This window comes from Mustela lutreola, chromosome 8 (genome assembly GCF_030435805.1).
Source record: "Mustela lutreola isolate mMusLut2 chromosome 8, mMusLut2.pri, whole genome shotgun sequence".
NCBI classification, from domain to species: Eukaryota; Metazoa; Chordata; class Mammalia; order Carnivora; family Mustelidae; genus Mustela; species Mustela lutreola.
Window position 1 is genome coordinate 5809593 of NC_081297.1, and position 22686 is coordinate 5832278.

General features: G+C 42.3%; 1 protein-coding gene and 1 long non-coding RNA gene across 7 annotated transcripts in view; one reads left to right on the forward strand and one right to left on the reverse strand.

The window, feature by feature from the left end:
- Positions 1–678: 678 nt before the first annotated feature.
- LOC131838060 (uncharacterized) lies at positions 679–6445 on the reverse strand. Of its 2 annotated transcripts, none has more exons than XR_009356449.1 (2): positions 6120–6445; positions 679–5094 (listed from the first exon to the last, which is right to left on the reverse strand). It is a non-coding gene; the product is annotated as an uncharacterized LOC131838060 (long non-coding RNA). The 2 variants fall into 2 exon arrangements; XR_009356450.1 differs by having other exon boundaries at positions 679–5109.
- A 552-nt stretch (positions 6446–6997) lies between these two features.
- The window catches only part of TASOR2 (transcription activation suppressor family member 2), a 77593-nt gene continuing 61904 nt past the window's right edge, over positions 6998–22686 (forward strand). For 2 of the 5 annotated variants that reach the window (XM_059183721.1, XM_059183720.1), the window contains exon 1: positions 16578–17442. In XM_059183721.1, coding sequence (XP_059039704.1) covers positions 17438–17442 — 5 coding nt within the window. In that variant the 5' untranslated portion in view covers positions 16578–17437. Of the gene's footprint in view, positions 7197–16577; positions 17443–22686 lie in introns of those variants that run through there. The other 3 variants (XM_059183718.1, XM_059183717.1, XM_059183719.1) reach the window with 2 other exon arrangements.

Genomic DNA, 22686 nt, shown 5'->3' on the forward strand with positions numbered 1-22686 from the left:
CCCAATATTATATACATATTCACAGCTTTTAAAATTAATTAGAATAAAGGAGAAAATATGCACTTATACTTTTTTGTATCATTACATAATTAACTTTACCAGTGTTCTCTGTTTTTTCACATGGATTCATATTCCATCTAGGGTCACCTGGTTTCAACCTGAATAACTTCATTATATTTTTTGTAAGGCAGATCTGCCTACAACATAATTCAGTTTTGTTTATCTGGGACAGTCTTTTATTCACCTTCATTCTGATAGATGTGCTGTATATAAGATTCTTGGTTGACAGTTTTTCCCTTTGAGCACTTTGAATATGTCATCCCACTGTCTTCTAGATTCCATTATTTCTGCTAAGTAAGCTTTTATCTTATTGGGTGTCACTTTCAAGTGGCAAGCTTTTTTTTTCTATTGCTGCTTTCAAAATTTTGTCCTTGTCTTTGACTTTTAGCATTGTTACTATGATATGTATGTTTGCAAAACTCTTTGAATTCATCCCACTTGGAGTCCATTGAGCTTCCTGGATGTGTATATCATTTAAAAAAATAAATTTGGGAGAGTTTTCAGCCATTCTTTCTTCAAATATTTTTTCTTCTTTCTTTCTCCTAGTCCTCCCATCACACATGTATTGGTGTACTTAATGTTCTCCCAAAGTTCTGTGAGGTTTAAAATTTTTCTCCATTCTTTTTTTCTGGTTTTTTTGTTTGTTTTTTTTAGCTTACATAGTGTCTATTGACCTATCTTCAAATTTGCTTATTCTTTCTCCAGTTCAAATATATTGTTGAGCCCCTCTAGTGTGTGTTTTTTTTTTTTTTTAATATCAGTACTGTACTTGTCAATTCCACATTCTCCATTTGGCTCTTTTAAGATAATTTATTTTTATTGGTATTCTCTATTTCACGTGACACTGTCATCGTATCTATTTCTTTTATCATACTTTCCTTTAGTTTGTTGAACACATTTATAATGGCTACTTGTAGTCTCTGTTAAAGCCAACATTAGTCACTCTCATAGTAGTTTTGTTGCTTGTTTTTTTGTGTGTCTAGGTCATACTTTCCTATTTCTTTTCACATCTCATAATTTTTGGTTGAAAACTACTATCTTTTAGATAGAATGTTTCTTCAATTCTGTGTATTGGTCTTTCCTCCTCCCTTTGGGTCTTGTTACTATTATTTGCTTATTTGTTTAGTGACTTGCTGGATTATTTTAGTGATACCTATTTCCCCACACACAAAGTGTGAAGCTTCTGTTATTCCTTCTCGGGGAGACATAGCTTTGGGTGTACCAATAGTCATCCTGGTATGACAGTCATATTGGTAAAGCTATCTTCCTCTGAAATAGATATTCTTAATATCTATTAGTATACTAGCATACTATATATAGTAATCATATTATTGGTATATTAATATATTAATAGTAAAAAATTATACTTAAAAGCCTTTTTATAAAGAAAAAACAGACCCTGATGACTTCACTAGTTAATTCTATTAAATATTTTTGCAAGAAATATTAGCAATTTTAATCAATGTATTTTGGAAATTAAAAGAGGAAGGAATACTTATCAAGTAATTCTGTGAGCTAGAGTCACCCAATAACAAAACTAAGATATTACAAGAAAAGTAAAATCTAGAGACCAATATCCCTCATGAATGTAAATGCCAAAATTCTTTTTTTTTTTTTTAAGATTTTATTTATTTATCAGAGAGAGAGACGGGGAAAGAGTGAGCACAGGCAGACAGAATGGCAGGCAGAGGCAGAGGGAGAAGCAGGCTCCCCGCTGAGCAAGGAGCCCGATGTGGGACTCGATCCCAGGACGCTGGGATCACGACCTGAGCTGAAGGCAGCTGCTTAACCAAATGAGCCACCCAGGCGTCCCAATGTAAATGTCAAAATTCTTAACAAAATATCTGAAAATCATGTCCAGTAATATATAAAGAGAATGATGCATCCTAATTTAAATTGGTTTATACCAGGAATTCAAGGTTGGCTTAACATTTGAAAATCAATTACTGTAATTCACCAAATTAATAGATTAAAAAAGAAAACTATATAATCTCCAACAGAGGCAGACAAAATTCAGCACTTATTGATAATAAAAGCTCTCAAAAGCTAGGAATAAAAGGGAAAATTCTCAACCTAAAGAAGGATATAAAACATTAAAGCCAACATTATGCTTAATGGACAAAAACTGAATGCCTTTCCTCTAATTTCAGTGATATATAAAGATGTTTGTTCTTATCTCTTCTATTCCTCATTGTATTATAGGCCTTAATGTAACAAGGATATTACAGATTGGAAACAAAGAAAAGTATTATTATTTGCAGTCAGTATGTAGGTCTTAGAAAATTAAAAAAAATACATATACACACTAATAGCTATCAGATCTAATAAGTGAGTTCAGCAAGTTGCAGGTAAAAAGCTAATGTGGAAATACCAATTGTATTTCTATGTATCAGCAACAAGCCATTGTAATGTATTTTTAAATGCCATCAAAAATGTAAAGAGATAAATATGACAATGTGCATAGCACCTGTACATTTTAAGCGTTAAATATTGCCTAGAGAAATTTTAAAAAGACTTAAGTAGATATATCATGTTCATGAATCTGAAGATGGAATATTAAGATGGTAATTCTCCCTAAATTGATCTATATTTTCAACACAAGCCCAAACCAAACTGTAGCGTTTTTTTTAGACAGAAAATAAATTAATTATAAAATTTATGTGAAAATTCAGAAGACTTAGAATATCCAAAACATATATGAAAAAGAACAAACTTGGAGGTCACGCAAATTGAAGCCATACCACACCCTCCAGAGTAACTGAAAGTGTTGCCAAAAATGTAGGGCAATTAGACTTTTCATATGTTGCTTGTGGGAATGTAACTTGGTAAAGCCAATTTGCAAAAATTTGATATTATCTACTGAAGTTGAACTTAGGTCTTTTTTATTGCCACAATAATGCTGCATAATAAACACCTCAAATTCAGTGACTTAGGACAACAGCATTAATTCTCATACTCATCAATTTTCAGGAGGTCTTTCTGTAAATCTAAGGTGGGTTTGTTTATGCCACAGGTTGGATTCACATCTGCTCCACATGTTTGTTCTGTAGGCCCAGGCTGAAGGGGCATAGCTATTTGAGACACGGTCTCCTTGTGTACATTACTGGAACTCAAGAGTTAAATGAACTACATATGAATACTTAAGACTACTGCTCCTATCATGTCTGCTAATATTCTATCAGCCAAAAATATTCACATGGCCAAGAGCAGTTATCAAAGGAGTAGAGAAGTAAATTTGGTCAACAGCAGAAGGGGGAGAGAATGAATACTTGCTGAAACAATTCCAAATTATCCAGTGTGGTATACACCCAACAGAAATGATGCACATGTGTACTGTTTGGGTAGAATTTTCATAGTAGCCAAGAACCTGCAACAATCAAATGTCTATCAACAGTACAATGGACAGGTGCCTGCCTGGCTCAGTTTGTAGAGCATGCAGCTATCTTTTTTTTTTTTTTTTTTAAGATTTTATTTATTTGGGACGCCTGGGTGGCTCAGTTGGTTAAGCAGCTGCCTTTGGCTTGGGTCATGATCCCAGTGTCCTGGAATCGAGTCCCACAACGGGCTCCTTGCTCCGCAGGGAGCCTGCTTCTCCCTCTGACTCTGCCTCACACTCTGTCTGCCTGTGCTCGCTCTCGCTTGCTCTCTCTCTCTGACAAATTAAAAAAAAAAAAAAACTTAAAAAAAAAAGATTTTATTTACTTGACACAGAGATCACAAGGAGGCAGAGCAGCAGGCAGAGAGAGAGGGGGAAGCAGGCTCCCTGCTGAGCAGAGACCCCCCCCCGTGGGGCTTGACCCCAGGACCCTGAGATTATGACCTGAACCGAAGGCAGAGGCTTAACTCACTGAGCCACCCAGGTGCCCCGTCTTTTTGTTTTTTTTAAAGATTTTATTTATTCATTTGTGGGGGGAGGGGCAAAAAGAGAGGGAAAAGGAGACTCTCTGCTGAGCATGGAGCCCAACACAGGGCTCCATCTCAGGATGTTGGGACTGACCTGAGCCAAAGGCAGACAAGGCACTTAACCAGTTGAGCTACCCAGGCACCCTGATCACGCAACTCTTAATCTCAGGGTGTGAGTTCAAGGCCCATGTTGGGCATGGTACCTACATTAAAAAATAAATAAATAAAAACAAAAACAAAACGCCCACAGTAAAATGGATAAAGAAAATGTGGGGGCACCTGGGTGGCTCAGTGGGTTAAAGCCTCTGCCTTCAGATCAGGTCATGATCCCAGGGTCCTGGGATCAAGCCCCGAGTTGGACTCTCTGCTCAGCAGGGAGCCTGCTTCCCTTCCTCTCTCTCTGCCTGCCTCTCTGCCTACTTGTGATCTCTGTCAAATAAATAAATAAAATCTTAAAAAAAAATAATAAAATGTGCTACAGCTACATCTACATATATAGCAATGAAAACAAAATAATAAGTACCCATGAAAACATGTCTTACTAACAATGTTTCTCCAAAGAAACTAGGCACAACATATTCAATTTATATGAAGTTCAAACAGGCAAAACTAAATGTTGAAGTTTAGGTATGTATGTTTAGGCAACAAACTTAATCCGACAGGTAAGATAGAGATTAACATGGAAGTTAAGATTTGTGGTTAGGTATCATGGTAGGGATGATTGGAGTTGACACAAGATGGAACTTCTGGAGTTTTGGCAACGTTCCATTTTTTTACCTTACCTTGGTGGTCATTTCACGAATATTTGCTTTGTGATATATCAGGGAGTTGTACATTTTGGTTTTGTGTACTTGTAAGTTGTACTGTTTAGTTTCTACACCCAACCCTCTTCAGTTTTTGAACACACCCTAGTTTCACTTCTAGTGACTCTGCGCTTGCACTTTGCACAAGCTTTGCTTGGAAAGCTCTTCCTCCACATCTTCTGAGGACTGGTTTGGTCTGCTTTTACTCCTGAGGTTTGACTTCAAATGTCCCTTATGCAGTGAGATCTGGCAGCTCTGTCTCTTCTGCTCCTGGCCTCCAGCCTCCAACTCCATTCTCCAGCATTTTCAGCTTGCTTTCACAGGTGTACTGTTAAATGAAATCCTATTTTTTTTTTAAAGATTTTATTTATTTATTTGACAGAGAGAAATCACAAGTAGATGGAGAGGCAGGCAGAGAGAAAGAGAGAGGGAACAGGCTCCCTGCTGAGCAGAGAGTCCGATGCGGGACTCGATCCCAAGACCCTGAGATCATGACCTGAGCCGAAGGCAGCGGCTTAACCCACTGAGCCACCCAGGCGCCCAAATGAAATCCTATTTTTGTTGTGGTGGTGGTTTACTTGTTAACTTTTGTTACCTACTTCTGGAGTAAGTTCTGTTATGTGCCGGGTGCTTGTGTGGCTTGTTCACAACCATAATCCTAGTGCTTACTTGGTAGCTGGCCAGAGTAAATAGTAAAGGCTGCTACTGAATTAATAAACCCCTATCTCCAGCATGCAGTATATGCCTCGCTCATGCTAAGTGTCTGCAGTACTTAATCTCTCCCATTTGTAGAATTAATGCCATATGTGGTCCCTTAGCTCTCTGCACGGATAAACAACTTCTAGAGCCGTTTTCCTAGGGCATGAGCACTTAAACATTTCGTGTGTGAAAATGGAAAGAAACCAAATTCAAACTGGAGTCAAGAAGCCAGGAAGGGGGCTCAGTTAAGCACCACTGTTGGAAGCAAGCTTACCCCACCAGGATGATTTTCTCCTTGCTGGCAACAACCCAGCCAATGAGAAAGTGGCACAGCTTAGCCAATGAGAAGCCACCACAACCCTAACCTCCGGCTCCCCTCCAATCAACTGTCACAACCACACCCCACCAGGATGATTTCCTCCTTGCTGGCAACAACCCAGCCAATGAGAAAGTGGCACAGCTTAGCCAATGAGAAGCCACCACAACCCTAAACTCCGGCTCTCCTCCAATCAACTGTCACAACCACCTCTCCCAACTTTCCCCGCCAGGCTCACCCAGCCCCCCACTCCCTTCCCCTCCCCCTCCCAGCCCTCCGTTTCTCAGGGTCCACAGCCCCTCATGGGTCCTCTCCCCCTCCGATTTCCCCCAACTCACTTTTCCTTTCCTTCTCCTAATGTCCTCCGAGTGATCCCTCAGGTGCCACGCGGAAGTGAAACGACAGAACTTGCCCTGCTGGACGTATTTCAGCATAATCTCTCGTCCCATCTCTTTTTCAGGCTGACACTCTTTCAAGGTTATTCCTGAGTTCCTAAATTAAAAGATTTTACTGACGTCACTTTGGGTCAAGGCAATGCTCATCACTGCACCCTTAGGAGACACAACAGGGGCAAACACCACAGCCCCCAGGGAACCAGCTGCGGGAACCCCCGCACACCCGCCAGGGCGACTACAGGTCTTCTCCACGTCTCCCGCATCCGGCCACGCACCGGCTCCAGGAGACACCGGTCCTGGCTTCGTCCCGCCCCCAGCTACCCAGGCCGGACTCGGTCCTCCAATCCCAGGGCGCGCTGAAGCTTCGCGCCTGCGCACCGGGGAGAGGCGAGCGCCGCGTGGACGCCGGCCGCAGTCTGCGCCTGCGCTTTGGCTTCTCCTCAGTGATTGGCTCCCGCCGTTTGCCACGGTTTAGTTTTCACTTTCTCTTTTTTTTTTCCTCCCCCTCTCCCCCCCCTTTTCCCGGGGCCAGAGGTTTCACTTCCGGTTTCCTGCTCCTGGGTCTCGGGTGATCGGCATGTTCTCTCAGGCGGCGGCGTGCCTCGGGGAGCGTTGCTTCCTGGGACGCTGCGCGAGCAGAACGACGTGCGGCTGACGAGCGCGGTGGTGCCGCGGGCTGGGAGCCGGGGGTGCCCCGCGCCGGCGTCTCGGGGTCGCCGGGCGCTCCCGGGGCCGCGCTGCCGGCTCTGGGGCGGAGGGGAAGCCCGGGCTGCGACGTGGAGGGTCCTGCGCGCCCCTGAAGCGCCGGAGCAGACCGCGCCGAGGCCGCCCGCTGGAGAGCCCGCGGGCGGACGGTCGCTCCGGGTCGGGGAGCGGGCGGAGCGCGGACGCGCCTGTCACGTTTGGCCGCGGGGGACCGCGAGGGGACGTGCACGCGTGGAGACGCGGACGCCGCGAGCATGGGGAAGCGACTGGGCAGCGGCGTCAGAGCCCCGGGGCCGGCGGCCGCGCGGGGCACAGGTAAGCCTTCGCCGCCGGGGCCGCTGCTGCTGGTGCCCCGGGGCGGGGGGTGGGCGCAGCGGCCCCCACCTGCCGGGCGCAGGGCTCGGCTCGCGCGAGGGCCTCGTGGTCGTCGGCCGGGGCGGCGGGCTGCCGTGGTGCAGCTGACGGGGCGGGCGCGCTTCAGCGTCGTTCTAGAAGGAAGGAAGGGTCTGCCCCGGGGGCGGCGGCCGCGTAGCGGGAAGGGCAGGGGGTGCGCGCCCCCGCACCCCGCCGTCGAGCCGAAGCGCCCCCGGGCAGCCCGAGGTAGACGGGCATGGAGGTTAAGCGCGGACCTCGAGGCGGACCCTGGTTTCACTGAGCGCCCGTCGCTCCTGTCCCTCGCGGCTTTTCCTGCTGCGGCCGGACGGCGGGGCGTGCAGGGCGCGGGGGGCTCCGCCGCGGAGCGACCCGACGTCGCCGTGGCCCCTGGAGGTGCCGCCCGCGGAGTTCTCCGGGGGAAGCTCTGGAAGGGGCACGGGCGTGGCGCGCGGTGCAGAGGCTTGAGGCCGGTGGTCGGCCCGCCGCGGAGTCCGACCCAGCGCACGCTCCGGACCGGCCTGAGGAGGTTTCTGGGGAAAAGCTGCCTTCCGGAGCGGAGAGCGCCCCGCGCCGGGTCCGGCGCCGCGGCCCAGAGCCCCCGCTGCAGGGAAGGAAAAAGGGGCAGGCGCGCTTCACTCCCCGACAAAGACCGAGAACAGCGTCGGAGGTTCGGGGTTTTCAGGACGTGCGCCCGAATGGAACCAGTGCTTTGCAAACAGCTCTGCTGGGAGCGTGTCCTGCGCTCCGCCCGTAGATGCCCACGTACATTCAGGTCCCCAAAGTGCCTGAGACACAGTGTTTAACAAGTGTCGTTGTGTTGTGTTGTGTTTTTATTAAAGAGTTTACTTGTTTGACCGAGATCACAAGCAGGCAGAGAGGCAGGCGGAGTGAGCTGGGGGGGAGGCAGGCCCCCAGCCGAGAGAGAGCCCGATGCGGGGCTCGATCCCGGGACCCTGGGACCATGACCGGAGCCGAAGGCAGACGCTGTAACGCACTGAGCCAGCCAGGCGCCTCTAAAAACGTAGTTTTGGTATCTGCTTAGTATAGTAAAGGAGGTATGCTGTCTTTATCAAACCAGGCTTTAATTTCTGCTGGGTATTTATTGTCGAGGTTTCCCCTATAACGAGCAATGATAGTATTTCTGTAGTTGGTTCCCTGTGACAACGCTGGAGGAGAATGCTGTGGAATTCTGCTCGAACATCCTACGCGTTAATAAAATCCACTCTCCAAAGCTATGCCTTATCTCGCTGCTAGCCAGCACGAATGATAACTATTTCTTTAACATCTTACTAATTTTTCTAATAACTGGAAGTAACTTCTCATTTTAATTTTTATCTTCTTTGGGTGATAAAAAAGAAATATCTTGACTAGGTCATATCCTTTTTTTAAAAATTGCATTGTGAATTCTTTTTTGACCCATTTACCTATTACCACACCATTTTAATTATTGTACTTTTGTAATATATCTTGCTGCTTTCTTTTGAAAAAAGCTTTCGGCGTTCTTTGAATTTTTCTTCCAGATGATGTTTAGAACCATCTTTCCAAGTTCTGTAGAAAATCTTGTTGGGATATTGTTTGTGATTGCTTTGAATTTATAGATTAATTTGAGAAGAAGCATTCTTTGAGTTTTTCCTTCTAGGATACTAGGTATGTCTCTTTGTTTCTTCTATTAAAATTTTTGTTGTGAAGTATACCATTTTTATGTACCAGTTTTTTGTTTGTTTGTTTGTTTGTTTTAAGTATTTCTGTGTACATAGCTTAAAAGGATATCTAAGTGCCTTAGAAGCTTTGGTGTTTACCTCTCCCCAGAAGCAGTGTATTGCTGCTGCCGTCACACTGGTCATCCTCAATTTTGTGTTAATTATTCCCTGGCCTTTCTGTACAGTTTTTTCACATATATATATTTTTTAAATCAAGCTGTTTGTTTTCTTTCCCCTGTTTTTGAGCTTTATCTGTGAATTACGTAAACATTGTGTTTTTGAGATTCATCATTGCTGAAGCATATGTCTGTAGTTCAGCAGTTCAGAAGCTTTTTGGTCTTACGACTTTTATGATTTTAAAAACTATTGAGAACCCTAAAGATCTTTCATTTATGTTGGTTATATCATTAGATACTAAAACTGATTGATCTTAAATATGGTAGATATGGCATGTATTGGTGTATTTATTGGTACCTCTTAAAAAATGACACACCTGTTACATCTTAATGTAAATAATATTTTAATGAAAAGACTTTTCCAAAAAAATTAGTCACGAGTGGCATTGTTTTAACATTTTCACAAATATATATTTTATAAAGATTTTATTTATTTATTTATTTGACAGAGATGACAAGTAAGCAGAGAGGCAGGTGGGGCGGGGAGGAAGCAGGCTCCCTGCTGAGCAGAGAGCGCAATGCGGGGCTCCATCCCAGGACCCCAAGATCATGACCTGAGCTGAAGGCAGAGGCTTAACTCACTGAGCCACCCAGGTGCCCCATTTTCACAATTTTTTTTTAAAGATTTTATTTATTTATTTGAGAGAGAGAGGTCACAGGTAGGCAGAGAAGCAGGCGGGGCGGGGTTGGGGGCAGCAGGCTGCCCACTGAGCAGAGAGCTCAATGGGGGCCTCGATCCCAGAACCCTGAGCTCATGACCTGAGCCAAAGGCAGAGGCCCAACCCACTGAGCCACCCAGGTGCCCTTAAATAAAGATTTTATTTGAGAGAGAGAGTGAAGGAGAAAGAGGGGGAGCAAAAGCAGGGGGAGAGACAGAGGGAGAGGGACAAGAAGACTCCTCACTGAGCAGGGAGCCCAATGCGGGGCTCGATCCCAAGACCCTGAGCCTATGACCTGAGCTGAAGGCAGACGCTTAACCCACTGAGCCACCCAGGAGCCCCTGTTTTCACAAAAATTTTTAAGGATTCAGTTTCATGTCTGCTTCTGCATTCAGTCTGTTGCAATATATTGTTACGGTTGAAAGTATATGAAGAAAATCCAGACTCATCTGTGTATTTAGAAAAGGGAGGCATGTTTTCATAAACTTATAAGATAGGTTTCAGCGAATATCAGATAAAAATAAAACTAACAGTTTCTTTAAAGGTTAGCTGCAATGTAAAATTTGAAGCCATGTCAGTGAAATTCTCAAACTCTGTGACATGAAAACCCATTGGTCTGTCTTGCATTTTGAAGGGTTCTTTCATCCACACATTGGTCAAATGGTAGATACTAGTTCTTTGAGTTCTGTAGATCTCTCAGATAATGACACATTTCAGTAGAGATCAGAAAACCCACCCAAGTACCGTCACCACTTTGGGAACCACTGCTACAATTCACAATTTTCATTGTAGTATGATGGTCTACTTTAAGAACATATTATAAATGGATTATATACTTAATTGTTTTATTCTTTATGAACATAATGGTTATTTACAACATGGGGCTATTAGAATTAGTGCGGCCATAAATGTTCTTGTCATCCTCAACTGCATATATACGATACTTGGACATGTTAGTAGTGGAATTGCTGGATCCGTTAGGAGGGTATGTGCATGTTCAATTTCATTAGATAAATATCTAACTTTTCCCAAATGGTATTTCTGATTTATACACCGCTAATTTTGAATGAAACCTCCCATTACTTCCCATTCTCTCCGTGTATGGCATTGTCCAGCTTTTTACTTTTTGCTGGTCTCATGGAAATATTATTGTGGCTTTCAACTGCATTTCTGAGATTACAGAAAACAAGTTAAATGTTTTCTTCTGTGTAATGTTGTCATGTTTTTGCCACTTTTTCTGTTGGGTACTTGTTTTATTAATATGTATGAATTTTTATTTTTTACTTTTTAATATTTATTTATTTGACAGAGAGAGATCGCAGATAGGCAGAGAGGCAGGCAGAGAGGGGAAGCAGGCTCCCCGCTGAGCAGAGAGCCCGATGCGGGGCTCGATCCCAGGACCCTGAGATCATGACTTGGGCCGCAGGCAGAGGCTTTAACCCACTGAGCCACACAGGCGCCCCTGTATGAATTTTTTTTTTTTAAATATTTTATTTATTTATTTGACAGAGAGAAATCACAAGTAGATGGAGAGGCAGGCAGAGAGAGAGAGAGAGAGAGAGGGAAGCGGGCTCTCTGCTCAGCAGGGAGCCGGATGCGGGACTCGATCCCAGGACCCCGAGATCACGACCCGAGCCGAAGGCAGCGGCTCAACCCACTGAGCCACTCAGGCGCCCCCCTGTATGAATTTTTAAAACATCTGTTATATATGCACGTTGAACTCTTCCTGTTGCTTAAAAAATTACTAGAATAATTAACAATTAAAAAATACATAAAGATCATACGAAGAAAAATCTTTTCTTTCCTGTGCCTATCCAACTCATTCCCCAGTGTTTTTTTTTATTTCTCTTAACCTGATTTGTGCTATGCTGCATTTTTCCCCCTCCATTTATCAGTGTATCCTGGAAATCTTCACAAAGCAGTGTATAGGTAGCATGCTTATTCTACAGCATAGGAAAACAGTTTCTCATTGTGTGGCTGTACCAGTTTATTTAACTGGTCTGTAGTAGATAATCAGTTTCTGGTCTTTTGCTGTTAAAAACAATGGTGCATGGAGAATTTTTGTAGAGTTGTCATTTTGTATGTGAGCAGCTATTTCTGTACTATTAATTTCCAGAAGGGTGGTACTGAGTTAAAGGTTAAATGCCTTTGAAATTTTGAGAAATACTGCCAAAGTGCTTTTTCTTGGAATTTTGCATGTTTACCTGCAGTGTATTGCAATGACTCTTTTCCTCAAGTCCCTCACAGGATACCTTGTTCAACTTGTGTTCTTTGGTAGTTTGATAAATCAGTTTACAGATAATTATGACTGAGTTTGAACATCTTTTCCTATGTTTAGAGGCCTTTTTCCCCCCCCTCTGTGTACTGTTCATGTCCCTTGTCCATTTCTATTCTTTTTTTTTTTTTTTAAGATTTTATTTATTCATTTCACAGTGAGAGACACAGCAAGAGAGGGAACACAAGCAGGGGGAGTGGGAGAGGGAGAAGCAGGCCTTCTGCAGAGCAGGGAGCCTGATGCGGGGCTCAGTCCCAGGACCCTGGGATCATGACCCGAGCCGAAGGCAGACGCTTCACCGACTGAGCCATCCAGGTGCCCCCATTTCTTGGGGTCATTGGACTGTTGGACTTTTTTTTTTTAAGATTTTATTTATTTATTTATTTGTCAGAGATAGAGAGAGAGAATAAGCAGGGGGATCAGCAGGCAGAGGGAGGAGACTCCCTGCTGAGCAAGGAGCCCAATGCAGGACTTGATCCCAGGACCCTGGGATTACGACCTGTACTAAAATCAGATGCTTAATGGACTGAGCCACCTAGTATCCCTGGACTTTTTTTTTTTTTTTTTTAAGATTTTATTTATTTATTTGACAGACAGGCAGAGAGGCAGGCAGAAAGAGAGGGAGAGGGAAGCAGGCTCCCTGCTGAGCAGAGAGCCCGATGTGGGACTCGATCCCAGGACCCTGAGATCATGACCCAAGCTGAAGGCAGTGGCTTAACCCACTGAGCCACCCAGGCGCCCCTATCCCTGGACTTTTTTACATGCTCTGGGTACTAATCCTTAGGTAGTAAAATGGGTTGCAAATACCTTTTCTCTCTCTTTGTGATGTTTTTTGATGAATTGAAGTTAATTTTAAAGATTTTCATTTTGTGTCTATCTATTTGGAATTGTTAATCGTAGGTAGATAGGAGTATAAATAAAATTTAACTTTATTCTCAGGTAGATAACCAGTTGTGGTAGAATTTACCATTGAATCCACTTAGGTCTGAAGTTTTTTTGGTGGCAAATTTTTGACTAGTGATTTAATTTTTTTTAGTGGTTACATGATTTACTCAAGATTTGAAAAAAATTGTCACAGTTACTTAGATTTTTTTAGGTCTCTGTTTTGTCTGAATTTTTAATATTTATGGTTGTTAACAGTGCGCTTGTGCTATCTTTAATGTGTGAAGCATGTGTAATTATGTCTCCTTTTTTCAGTTTTGATATTGAATATTTCTCCCTTCTGTGCTGTTAATTCATCTTGCTTGTAGTTTATCACTTGTGCTTTGTAATTTTCTCTTTAATGCATTTCTTTTTGTGTTTTTTAAATTCATTTATTTTAAAATAGCTGTAGAGTCACGCACTTGTATGTTTTAGATGTCTCTTTTAAGAGCATCTGTTGGAATTTTTTAATGCAGTTTTAAAGCATTTCAGCTGAGACATCTAGCCGATTTATACTCACTGTAATTTACACTCACTGTAATTACATTCCCTGGCTAGTCTATATTTCTTTCTCCTGTAATTTTTTTTATTTTTTGAAATTAAAAAAAAATTTTTTGTCAGAGAAAGCGCACGCACGAGCACACAAGCAAAGGGAGCAACAGGCAGAGGGAGAAGCAAGCTCCCTGCTGAGTAAGGATCCCGAAGTGTGACTCGATTCCAGAACCCTGGGATCACAATCTGAGCCCAAGTCTTGCCACTTAACTGACTTGAGTCACCCAGGCGCCCCCCCTTCTGTTATTTTTTAAATATCGATTTAATATCTCTGGCATTCCATTTTCCCCATGTACTAGTTTGGAAAATAGGCTCTCTTTTTTGGTTTTTATGATTCTCTTAGAAATATCATGCATCCCTGACTTTTCAAAAATCTAAAAATACAAAAACAAAAACAAAAAAACACAACCAACCAAACCAAAAAACCCAATAGTTTTACCTTCCTCTTAGATGGTACCAGAACCGTAGAAGCTTGACTTCATTCAGTCCCTTCGTGGCTTATATGTCATCATATGTTTTAATATTTTTAAGCACTATTCTTACTGGACAGAAGGGGACCTGTTTAGAATTATTGTTGTGTTTCACAGTCAGTGCTTATTTCCATTTCCCACATTTTAACTTCTTTTCTCTATGGCTTCTTTTATCTTTTAGAACATCAGTTTAGGGCCATTTTTCTTCTGCTCAAAGCATATCCTTTGGGATGGCTTTTTTGTTGTTGTTGAAGAATTGCTTGGTGATGAACTCTTTCCAGTTTTGTTTACCTGAAAGTATCTTTGTTTCACTGTCATTTGCGGAAGATGCTTCTGCTAAGTAATGCAGTTTAGGTTGGCCGCTGTGGAGCATATTTGCACATCTTATCCCTCTTTTCTTTGTCTTTTCCATTATTGCCCCTGAGAGGTCAGCTGTGTCTCAGTTGTTTGTTCTCCGGCTACTTTGGTATTCTTCTTTGTGTTCAGCGCTGTGCTAGTTCAATGCAGTGTATCTTTACCTTGCTGGGGATTGTTTGGCTTCTTATATCTGTAAACGGGAGGTATTTTGAAATGTGTTTATTAGCTATTCATAAATCCTGAACTGTGAATTTCCATTTCTGCTGACCTGTCCATATAAAAGTATAAATCAGTCTTTTTTCATCTACATAGTATGCATTTTTTCCTGTCCTTTTGCTTTTCTCTTCACTTTGTTTCCCACAGTTCCACCAACAGACTGCATTGCCAGACTTGTAGGTACCTGATAATCTGGTAAGTGAGAAGTAAAATCTGACAATAAAACTCTAGACCTAGTCTTTTGGGGGAAGGGGTAGGACTAGGACTCCTCTTTCAGTTTTTTCATCATAATTGGTTTATTTAGATGTTTCTTTTGTTTCGATCAGTGTTGGCAAATTATATTTTTATAGTTTTCAAATTAATTAGTATAAATTGTGTATGACATTTATAATTTTAGAAATGCTTTCTCTGTGTTTGTGGTAATAGTCTCTTTTTTGTTCTGCTTTTAAATTTTTCTTTTTTGAATATATTTGCTAAGAGATTATTTCATTTATTCTAAAAGTAACAGTTTTTATTTTTATTGGTTAACTCAGTTGTCCTTTTGTTTTTGTTTTAAATTTAGCTTCTCTTTTTAACATTACTGCTTTTAGCATAAGAAATGTGTCTGGAGCCTACTTTGTTTTCCCTTAACAAGGAAAGGAGAATTGGAGAATTAAATCCCTTGCTTATATTCTGTGTAAAGACTCACTACCTTCCTTGGCATGGTGAAATGGACCCTGTTTAGAACCTTTGAATACACACCTGCTCCCTGCCTCGTTAGAAGAATGCTCGAGGCCCCAACTTCCGGGATTTAGTTTGACCAGTGTGACTGGTTGCTTTAGGTGATCCCCTACTTCTCTGGGAGCCACTGTCAGTGAACAGGCCTATTCTTTGCCCAGGACTTTGAGGATGGGATATTTCTAGGGGTGTGAGCAGTAAAAAAAAGTCATCCTGTTATGGCATGGGTTAGGTCACTTTCTCTTTCATCATCTGAAATCAAAAGAATCCAAAGCAGGTTTTAAAATGTAATTGTCCCTGAGAAAAATTTATTGTTAGGATTTTCTTTTAAGAGGTACAAAACTGGGGTGCCTGGTTAAGCATCTGCCTTTGGCTCTGGTCATGATCCCGGGGTCCTGGGATCAGGCCCCGAATCGGGCTCCCTGCTTAGTGGGAAGCCTGCTTCTCCCTCTCCTACTCCCCCTTCTTGTGTTCCTCTCTAGCTGTGTCTCTCTCTGTCAAATGAATAAATAAATTTTTTTTTTTTAAAAAGAGGTACAAAATTACTTAACAGTGTCCTTGTAATAAAATACAGTAGTGCGTTTAATGCAGCCATCTCACTGCAAGCTGATAGTTTAAAGCACAGATTAGGAGCGCCTGTGTGGCTCATTCAGTTGAGTGTCTGCCTTGGGCTCAGGTCATGATCTCAAGGCTCCCTGCTTGGTGGGGAAGCAGACGCTTCTCCCTTTCTCTCTGCCTCTCCCCCAGCTTGTGCTCCCTGCCTCAAATAAATAAATAAAACCCTTTTAAAAAAAATAAAGCACAAATTAGTAAATCCAGTTTGATAAGGAGCCAGAAAAAGGTCAGTTACTGTCTAAAAATGACACCATATAAACTTTGAAATAGTTCCAATGAAAGGTGCATAACTTGAATGTGGAAAGTATGGTCTCTAAAGAGTCTACGTAGCATAGCAAGAGAGAAAACTTGGCAGATATAAGATTATAAGCATCTATTTGCTATATAAAAATACTTTTTACTGTGAGGTTGGATTCTGAGGATTGTTAAAACAATCTTCAAAATTTGAATATTAAGTCCAAAAGTAAATATGCCACAGTTAAATGAAAAAGTCATAGTACATGGGTATGTCTCATTTTACACAATGGATATAATCCTCCGAAAATGTTTTTTCAAAAAACGATTTCTTTTCCTTTGGATATACTAAATACTCAAAGTGTGTTTGCTATTTTAAATAGTACATAGTCAGTCTACATGATTCTTTATGAATTTAAGTGAATTTTGTGAGTTAAGATTTTCCTGTATGTTTTCTATATGTACAACATAAAGGTGGTAATGATTTTCTAGGATCTCCTGAACAGATTTTCCTCTAGCAAATGCAGATATGGTCAGGAAATGCAGGTACATGTCTTTAGTAACTTTGTTAAAGCTTGAGCCAAAAGTAAAGATGTCCTTAGGTCAGACCAAATACTTCATGCCCCAGAATAGTTTTATTTTTTGTAGGTTTTGTTGGGGCTGCCTGGCTTAGTGGGTGAGCACCCCATCTTGACCACAAGTGCTGATACCAGCATCTCCCGGGGATCTGTGGAGACTCAAAATCATTCAGTAGACCTTCTGTTTTTGTAAATCATACAGCAAAGCCCGATGAAACTGTAGCTGGTGCATTTGTATAGACGATAATGGGAACGGTTTATAGGGGCACCGATTCAGAGTAATTGGGGATCACTGTAGTGTACAGATGTGGGTGTCAGATTAGGTCTGGGACTTGCAATCCGTCATCATTACAGCATCATTCCTGAGAGCCTGTGGGCAAGATCCTCGAAGAAATTGAAGCTGGGAGCACGCCCTGTAAAATAGCAAACGCCGGAGAGAGGGCATTGGAAGACCTCAGAGGAAGGAAGACCAAGGGCGCTCTGCTTGTTCGACCAGCCCTCGAACTAGATTGCAGCTCCCATGAACCCCCTCCCCGGTTCTGTGGCTGAGGTTCTGGGGTCTGCGCCTGCCTTCCGCGGGCTCGCGGTCGGCGGCCCTCGTTGGCTTTTAAAAGGTGCCGCCCCGCGCCGCCCGGCCACCGCACTGGACTTCGCTGGTGGGAGGGGGCCGACAGGCCGGCGGCAGAGGCGCAGCCCCCTCCCCCACGCACCATGAGGTGAGGCTCCCCGCTGCTGCCAGGGCACCGGACCCGCCAGCGGGCGGTCTTCCTTAGAGCTGGGTGCAGAGGAGGCTGGGAGGGGGACAGACTGGTGTTTGACCTTCGGAGTGAAACTTCGGTGGGGCCGCCAGGACAGGTTGGACGGTACGGACAGGTTTACCCAACTCCTTTGCTCCCGACTCCTCACTGGATTCTCTGGGTGTCCGAGTGAGGAAGGCCTTGCAGAACTTCCGGAGACAGGGCATCCCTCCTTACAGCTCTGCCGGGGTAGAGATCTACAGTAGTCTAGGTCATCTTTTGAAATGTCAAACAGTGAGTACCCGTATTTTGCCCTTAGGCAAAGGTCATTGGTTTTTATTCCTTGTGTGTATGATTATCTGTGCGTTAGAAAACATTTAAACTTTTGTACAGGGCAAAGTTCTTTATATTTTTTTAAAAAATTTTATGAAACTCTTATTGTACAGTATTTTCTTTTTTTTTTTTTTTTAAGATTGTATTTATTTATTTGACAGACAGAGATCACAAGTAGGCAGAGAGGCAGGCAGAAAGAGGGGGAAGCAGGCTCCCTGCTGAGCAGAGAGCCCAATATGGGGCTCGATCCCAGGACCCTGAGATCATGACCCGAGCTGAAGGCAGTCTTAACCCACTGAGCCACCCAGGTGTCTTAAGTTACTTTATTTTCTTAATGTTGTTATAGAAATCTTTTTTTTCTTTTGTAATTTTTATTTAAATTCTGGTTAGTTAACATATAATGGTGGTTTCAGTAGAATACAGTGCTTCATCACTTACATACACCCAGTGCTCATCATAACAAGCGCCCTCCTTAATACCCAGCTTCTACCCACCTCCCTCCATCAACTCGGTTCGTTTTTTATTCTGAACAGTCTCTTATGGTTTGCTTCCCTCTCCCCCTCTCTCTCCCCTTTCCCCCCTTCCTGTATGTTCATCTGTTTTGTTTCCTAAATTCCACATACGAGTGAAATCATATGGTATTTGTCTTTGACTTACTTTGCTCAGCGTAATATAAACTAGCTTCATCCATATCATTGCAAATAGCAAGATTTCTTTCTTTTTGATAACTTAGTAATATTCCATTGTAAATATATATAACACAACTTTATCCATTCATCAGTCGATGGACACTGGGGCTCTTTCCAGAATGTCCATAATTTGGCTGTTGTTGATAATGCTGCTATAAACATGTGCCCCTTCAAATCTGTGTTTTTGTATCTTTGGGTAAATACCTAGCAGTACAATTGCTGGGTCATAGGGCAGCTCTATTTTTAACTTTTTGAGGAACCTCCACACTGTTCTCCAGAGCGGCTGCACCAGTTTGCATTCCCACCAGTGGTGTAGGAGGGTTCCCCTTTCTGCACATTCTTGTCAATACCTGTTGGCCTGTTTTGTTAATTTTAGCCATTCTGATAGGTGTGAGGTGGTATCTCATCGTTTGTTTGTTTTTTTTAAGATTTTATTTATTTATTTGAGAGGGGGCGGGGGAGAGAACAGAAGCAGGAGAGGGAGAGGGAGAAGCAGATTCTGCTGAACAGGAAGCCCAACGCGGGGTTTGATCCCAGGACCCTGAGATCATGACCAGAGCTGAAGGCAGCCGCTTAACTGACTGAACCCCCCAGGTGCCCATCTCATGGTGGTTTTGATTTGTATTTCCCTGATAATGAGTGATTTGAGCATCTTTTTATGTCTGTTAGCCGTCTGGATGGCTTCTTTGGAAAAGTGTTTATTCATGTCTTCTGTCTAATTCTTAATGGGGTTATTTGTTTCTTGGGTGTTGAGTTTGATAAGTTCCTTATAGATTTTGGATACTAACCCTTTATCAGATACGTAATTTCCATTATGTCATTCCATAGGCCGCCTTTTAATTTTGTTGATTATTTCCTTTGCTGTGCAGCATTTGATCTCGATGTCCCAATAGTTTATTTTTGCTTTTGTTTTCTTTGCCTCCAGTGATGTGTCTAGTAAGAAGTTGCTCCAGCCGAGGTCAAAAAGGTTGCTGTCTGTGTTCTCCTCTAGAATTGCTTCATCCCAAGGGTATTCGACTGTCATCTTTTCATTCCCATTTGCTTCCATGTATTTTTTTTTTTTTTTTTTAGTTTTTCTTTAATTTTCCAGTTAACCCATTCATTCTTTTTTTTTTTTTTTTTAAAGATTTTATGTATTTATTTGACAGCGAGAAATCACAAGTAGATGGAGAGGCAGGCAGAGAGAGAGGGGAGCAGGCTCCCTGCTGAGCAGAGAGCCCGATGTGGGACTCGATCCCAGGACCCTGAGATCATGACCTGAGCCGAAGGCAGCGGCTTAACCCACTGAGCCACCCAGGCGCCCCTCACCCATTCATTCTTTAGTAGGATGTTTTTTAATCTTCATATATCTGTCTTTTCAAAGTTTTTTCCTGTGTTTGACTTCAAATTTCATAGTGTTGTGGTCTGTAAATATACATGGTATGATCTCGGGGTTTTTGTGCTTGTTGAGGGCTGATTTGTGACCCAGTATGTGATCTGCTCTGGTGAAAGTTCCTTGTGCACTTAAAAAGAATGTATATTTTGTTGCTTTAGGATGAAATATATCTCATAAGTCCATATGACCCAGTATGTTTCAAAGCCATAGTTTCCTTTTTGATTTTCTGCTTAGGTATCTCCATTATGGTGAGTGGGGTGTTAAAGTTCCTTACTATTACTATATTATTATCAATGAGTTTCTTTATGTTTGTTATTGATTGATTGATATATCTGGGTGCTCCCAAGTTGGGTGCATAAATATTTACAGTTGGTATAGCTTCGTGATGGGCCCTTCCTCATCTCTTGTTACAGTCTTGGGCTTAAAATCTTGTTTGTCCCATATAAATTTGGCTACTCCAGCTTTCTTTCAGTGTGGTAGGATATTTTTCTACGTTATTAAATCAACAGCTTTTATTTGGGAGCATCTTAATTTGATTTTTAGATTAAGTATGGCAAAAAATGCATAAATTTTAAAAATATCTGCAGCAACAAAAATTTACACATTATAAGGCATTGTAATATAAATACGTATATAGTAACTTTGCTTTGACAGTCTGACATTTGGCTCTCCTACCTTATCCCACAATCAGTGGCCCCTCTGTGATTGTTTTACTTTGATTTATTAATGTGGTTAGTTAAATTTATGAATTTCCTGTTTATTGAACCAATTCTTAACAATCCTGTGATGAATCTGAATTAATCTCTGTTATTTTAATCTCGGGATAGATTCTCTTTGCCAATGCATATATTTTAGGATTTTAGCATTAATATTCATACTAGAGATAACTCTTTTTTATTTCCTTTTTTAGATTTTGTCAGATTTTGGTACTACATTTAGCTGCTTTATTAAAAAGTTGGGAAGCTTTATTCCTTTTACTGAGTTTTGATACAGATTAAATAGCATAAATATTATTTACTCTTTCATTTAGTCACCAGATACATGTTCACTATATGCCAGGCATTGGGCTGGCTGCTAAGCAATCAGAGGTAAACAAAACAGAAATGGTTTCTGCCCTTACAGGGGCAGGTTTATTAGGGAATTAGCCATTAATGAAGTAGTTATAAATCATGACAAGTACTCTCAAAGAAAGGAACAGAGTGCTTTCGAAAGAAATGTCATTGAAGAACTTCTGGAGATTACACTTTTTCTGTATTTGAGGACATGCTTATTGAGTACATATGCACTAAAAGGTAATTCATTTTAAGTGAAACATTTATTGAAGATTTGATGTGCACTTTGGTATGTGGTAAATAAAACGAAGTCTTCATTATTGTAGAAGTTAAAATAAAAAATACTGGTAGTCATAGCTACCAGAGTTAGAGGGTATATTCCACATTTTTTAAATGAAGAAATTAAGACTTAGTTTAAGTAGACACTTCTAGTTTAACATGTCCAGTTGTATACACCCTCTGGAAATCCCACTGAGGTGGCAGTAAAAGAGTAAAGATATAAACTGACAAAAAGAATGGAAAAGTAGATGCCAGGTACAGTCAGCTTTGGGGAACTAGCACGAAGATGGCGAGTCCTGTGTGGCTTTACGGAGTGGGGCTGCCGAAAGCCGAAGAGCAGTCAGTGGGCAAGAGGCCAGCGGACTCCCAGCGGGCAGTCCGGCAGCAGCTCAGGATTTGGAAGTTACAAGTATTTCTCAAGGCAAGATGATAGGGTGGCACAGAAGTAGAATGATTAAGTGGTGATTTTGGTAGTTTTGATGCTCTAGACTCCCTTCCCTGCTCCTCGCCTCTAGACAGTTGCTTAGCTGTCTTCTACCCAGACAGGGCACTGACAGCTCACCTGCGGGAGATGATCACATTCAGGAGGCTGAGGCAGCTGGGGTGGAGCAGAGCACGGAAACCGGGATGAGCGTTCAGTGGAAGTCGCCGTACTGAGTAGGGAAGCCAGAGCTGTCTGGCTGCGTGATTCTTCAGAGCCAAGAGTCGAGCTTGTGCTCCTCCTAAACAAGATCTTAAAGGATTCTTTCCTGGGGAAACATCAACCCTGGTAAAATATTTAGCGGATACAGACTTCGGGAGTTCGCCTAATTAAATAGCTGTATCACCATCAGATCACAGGAGAGAGAGAAAAAGAGAGAGAGTGTGAGAGAGCTGCTGGTCAGAGACACTGTTCATGCGCTGGCCTCGTCGTCAGCTCTAAGTGCTTCACATGTGGACAGCGAAGGATCACCAGCCATTTGGTGGGAGTCTCTAACATAAAAGAAACCAAACAGGAGGGCTGCCTGGGTGGCTCAGTCGGTTAAGGCTCTGTCTTTGGCTCAGGTCATGATCCCAGGGTCCCTGGATTGAGCCCGGGTAGGGTTTTCTGCTCAGTGGGCAGTTTGCTTCTCCCTCTGCCCCTCCCCCTGCTGGTACTCACTCTCTCTCTCAAACAAATAAAAAGGAAGGAAGGAAGGAAGGAAGGAAGGAACCAAACAGGAATAAACAAGTAGGAAATAAAAGGATCTTGGTAGAAATAGATTTACTGCAGGTAACAGAAGAAACTTGAACCAAATAAAACTATGGTACCTTTCAAGAGAAAAGAAATGACATCTGTGAAAGAAGAGGTTCTATTTTTTAAAAAAGCGAAATTATTCAGGAAACAGAAAAGGTCTCTGTGAGAGCAGAAGAAAATATATAATGATTGGATAATAAAGCTGAAGAATTCTCCCCCAAAATAAAATAGCCACAAGAATTAGAAAATAAGAGTGAGTAAATAAAAGTGGAGAACCAA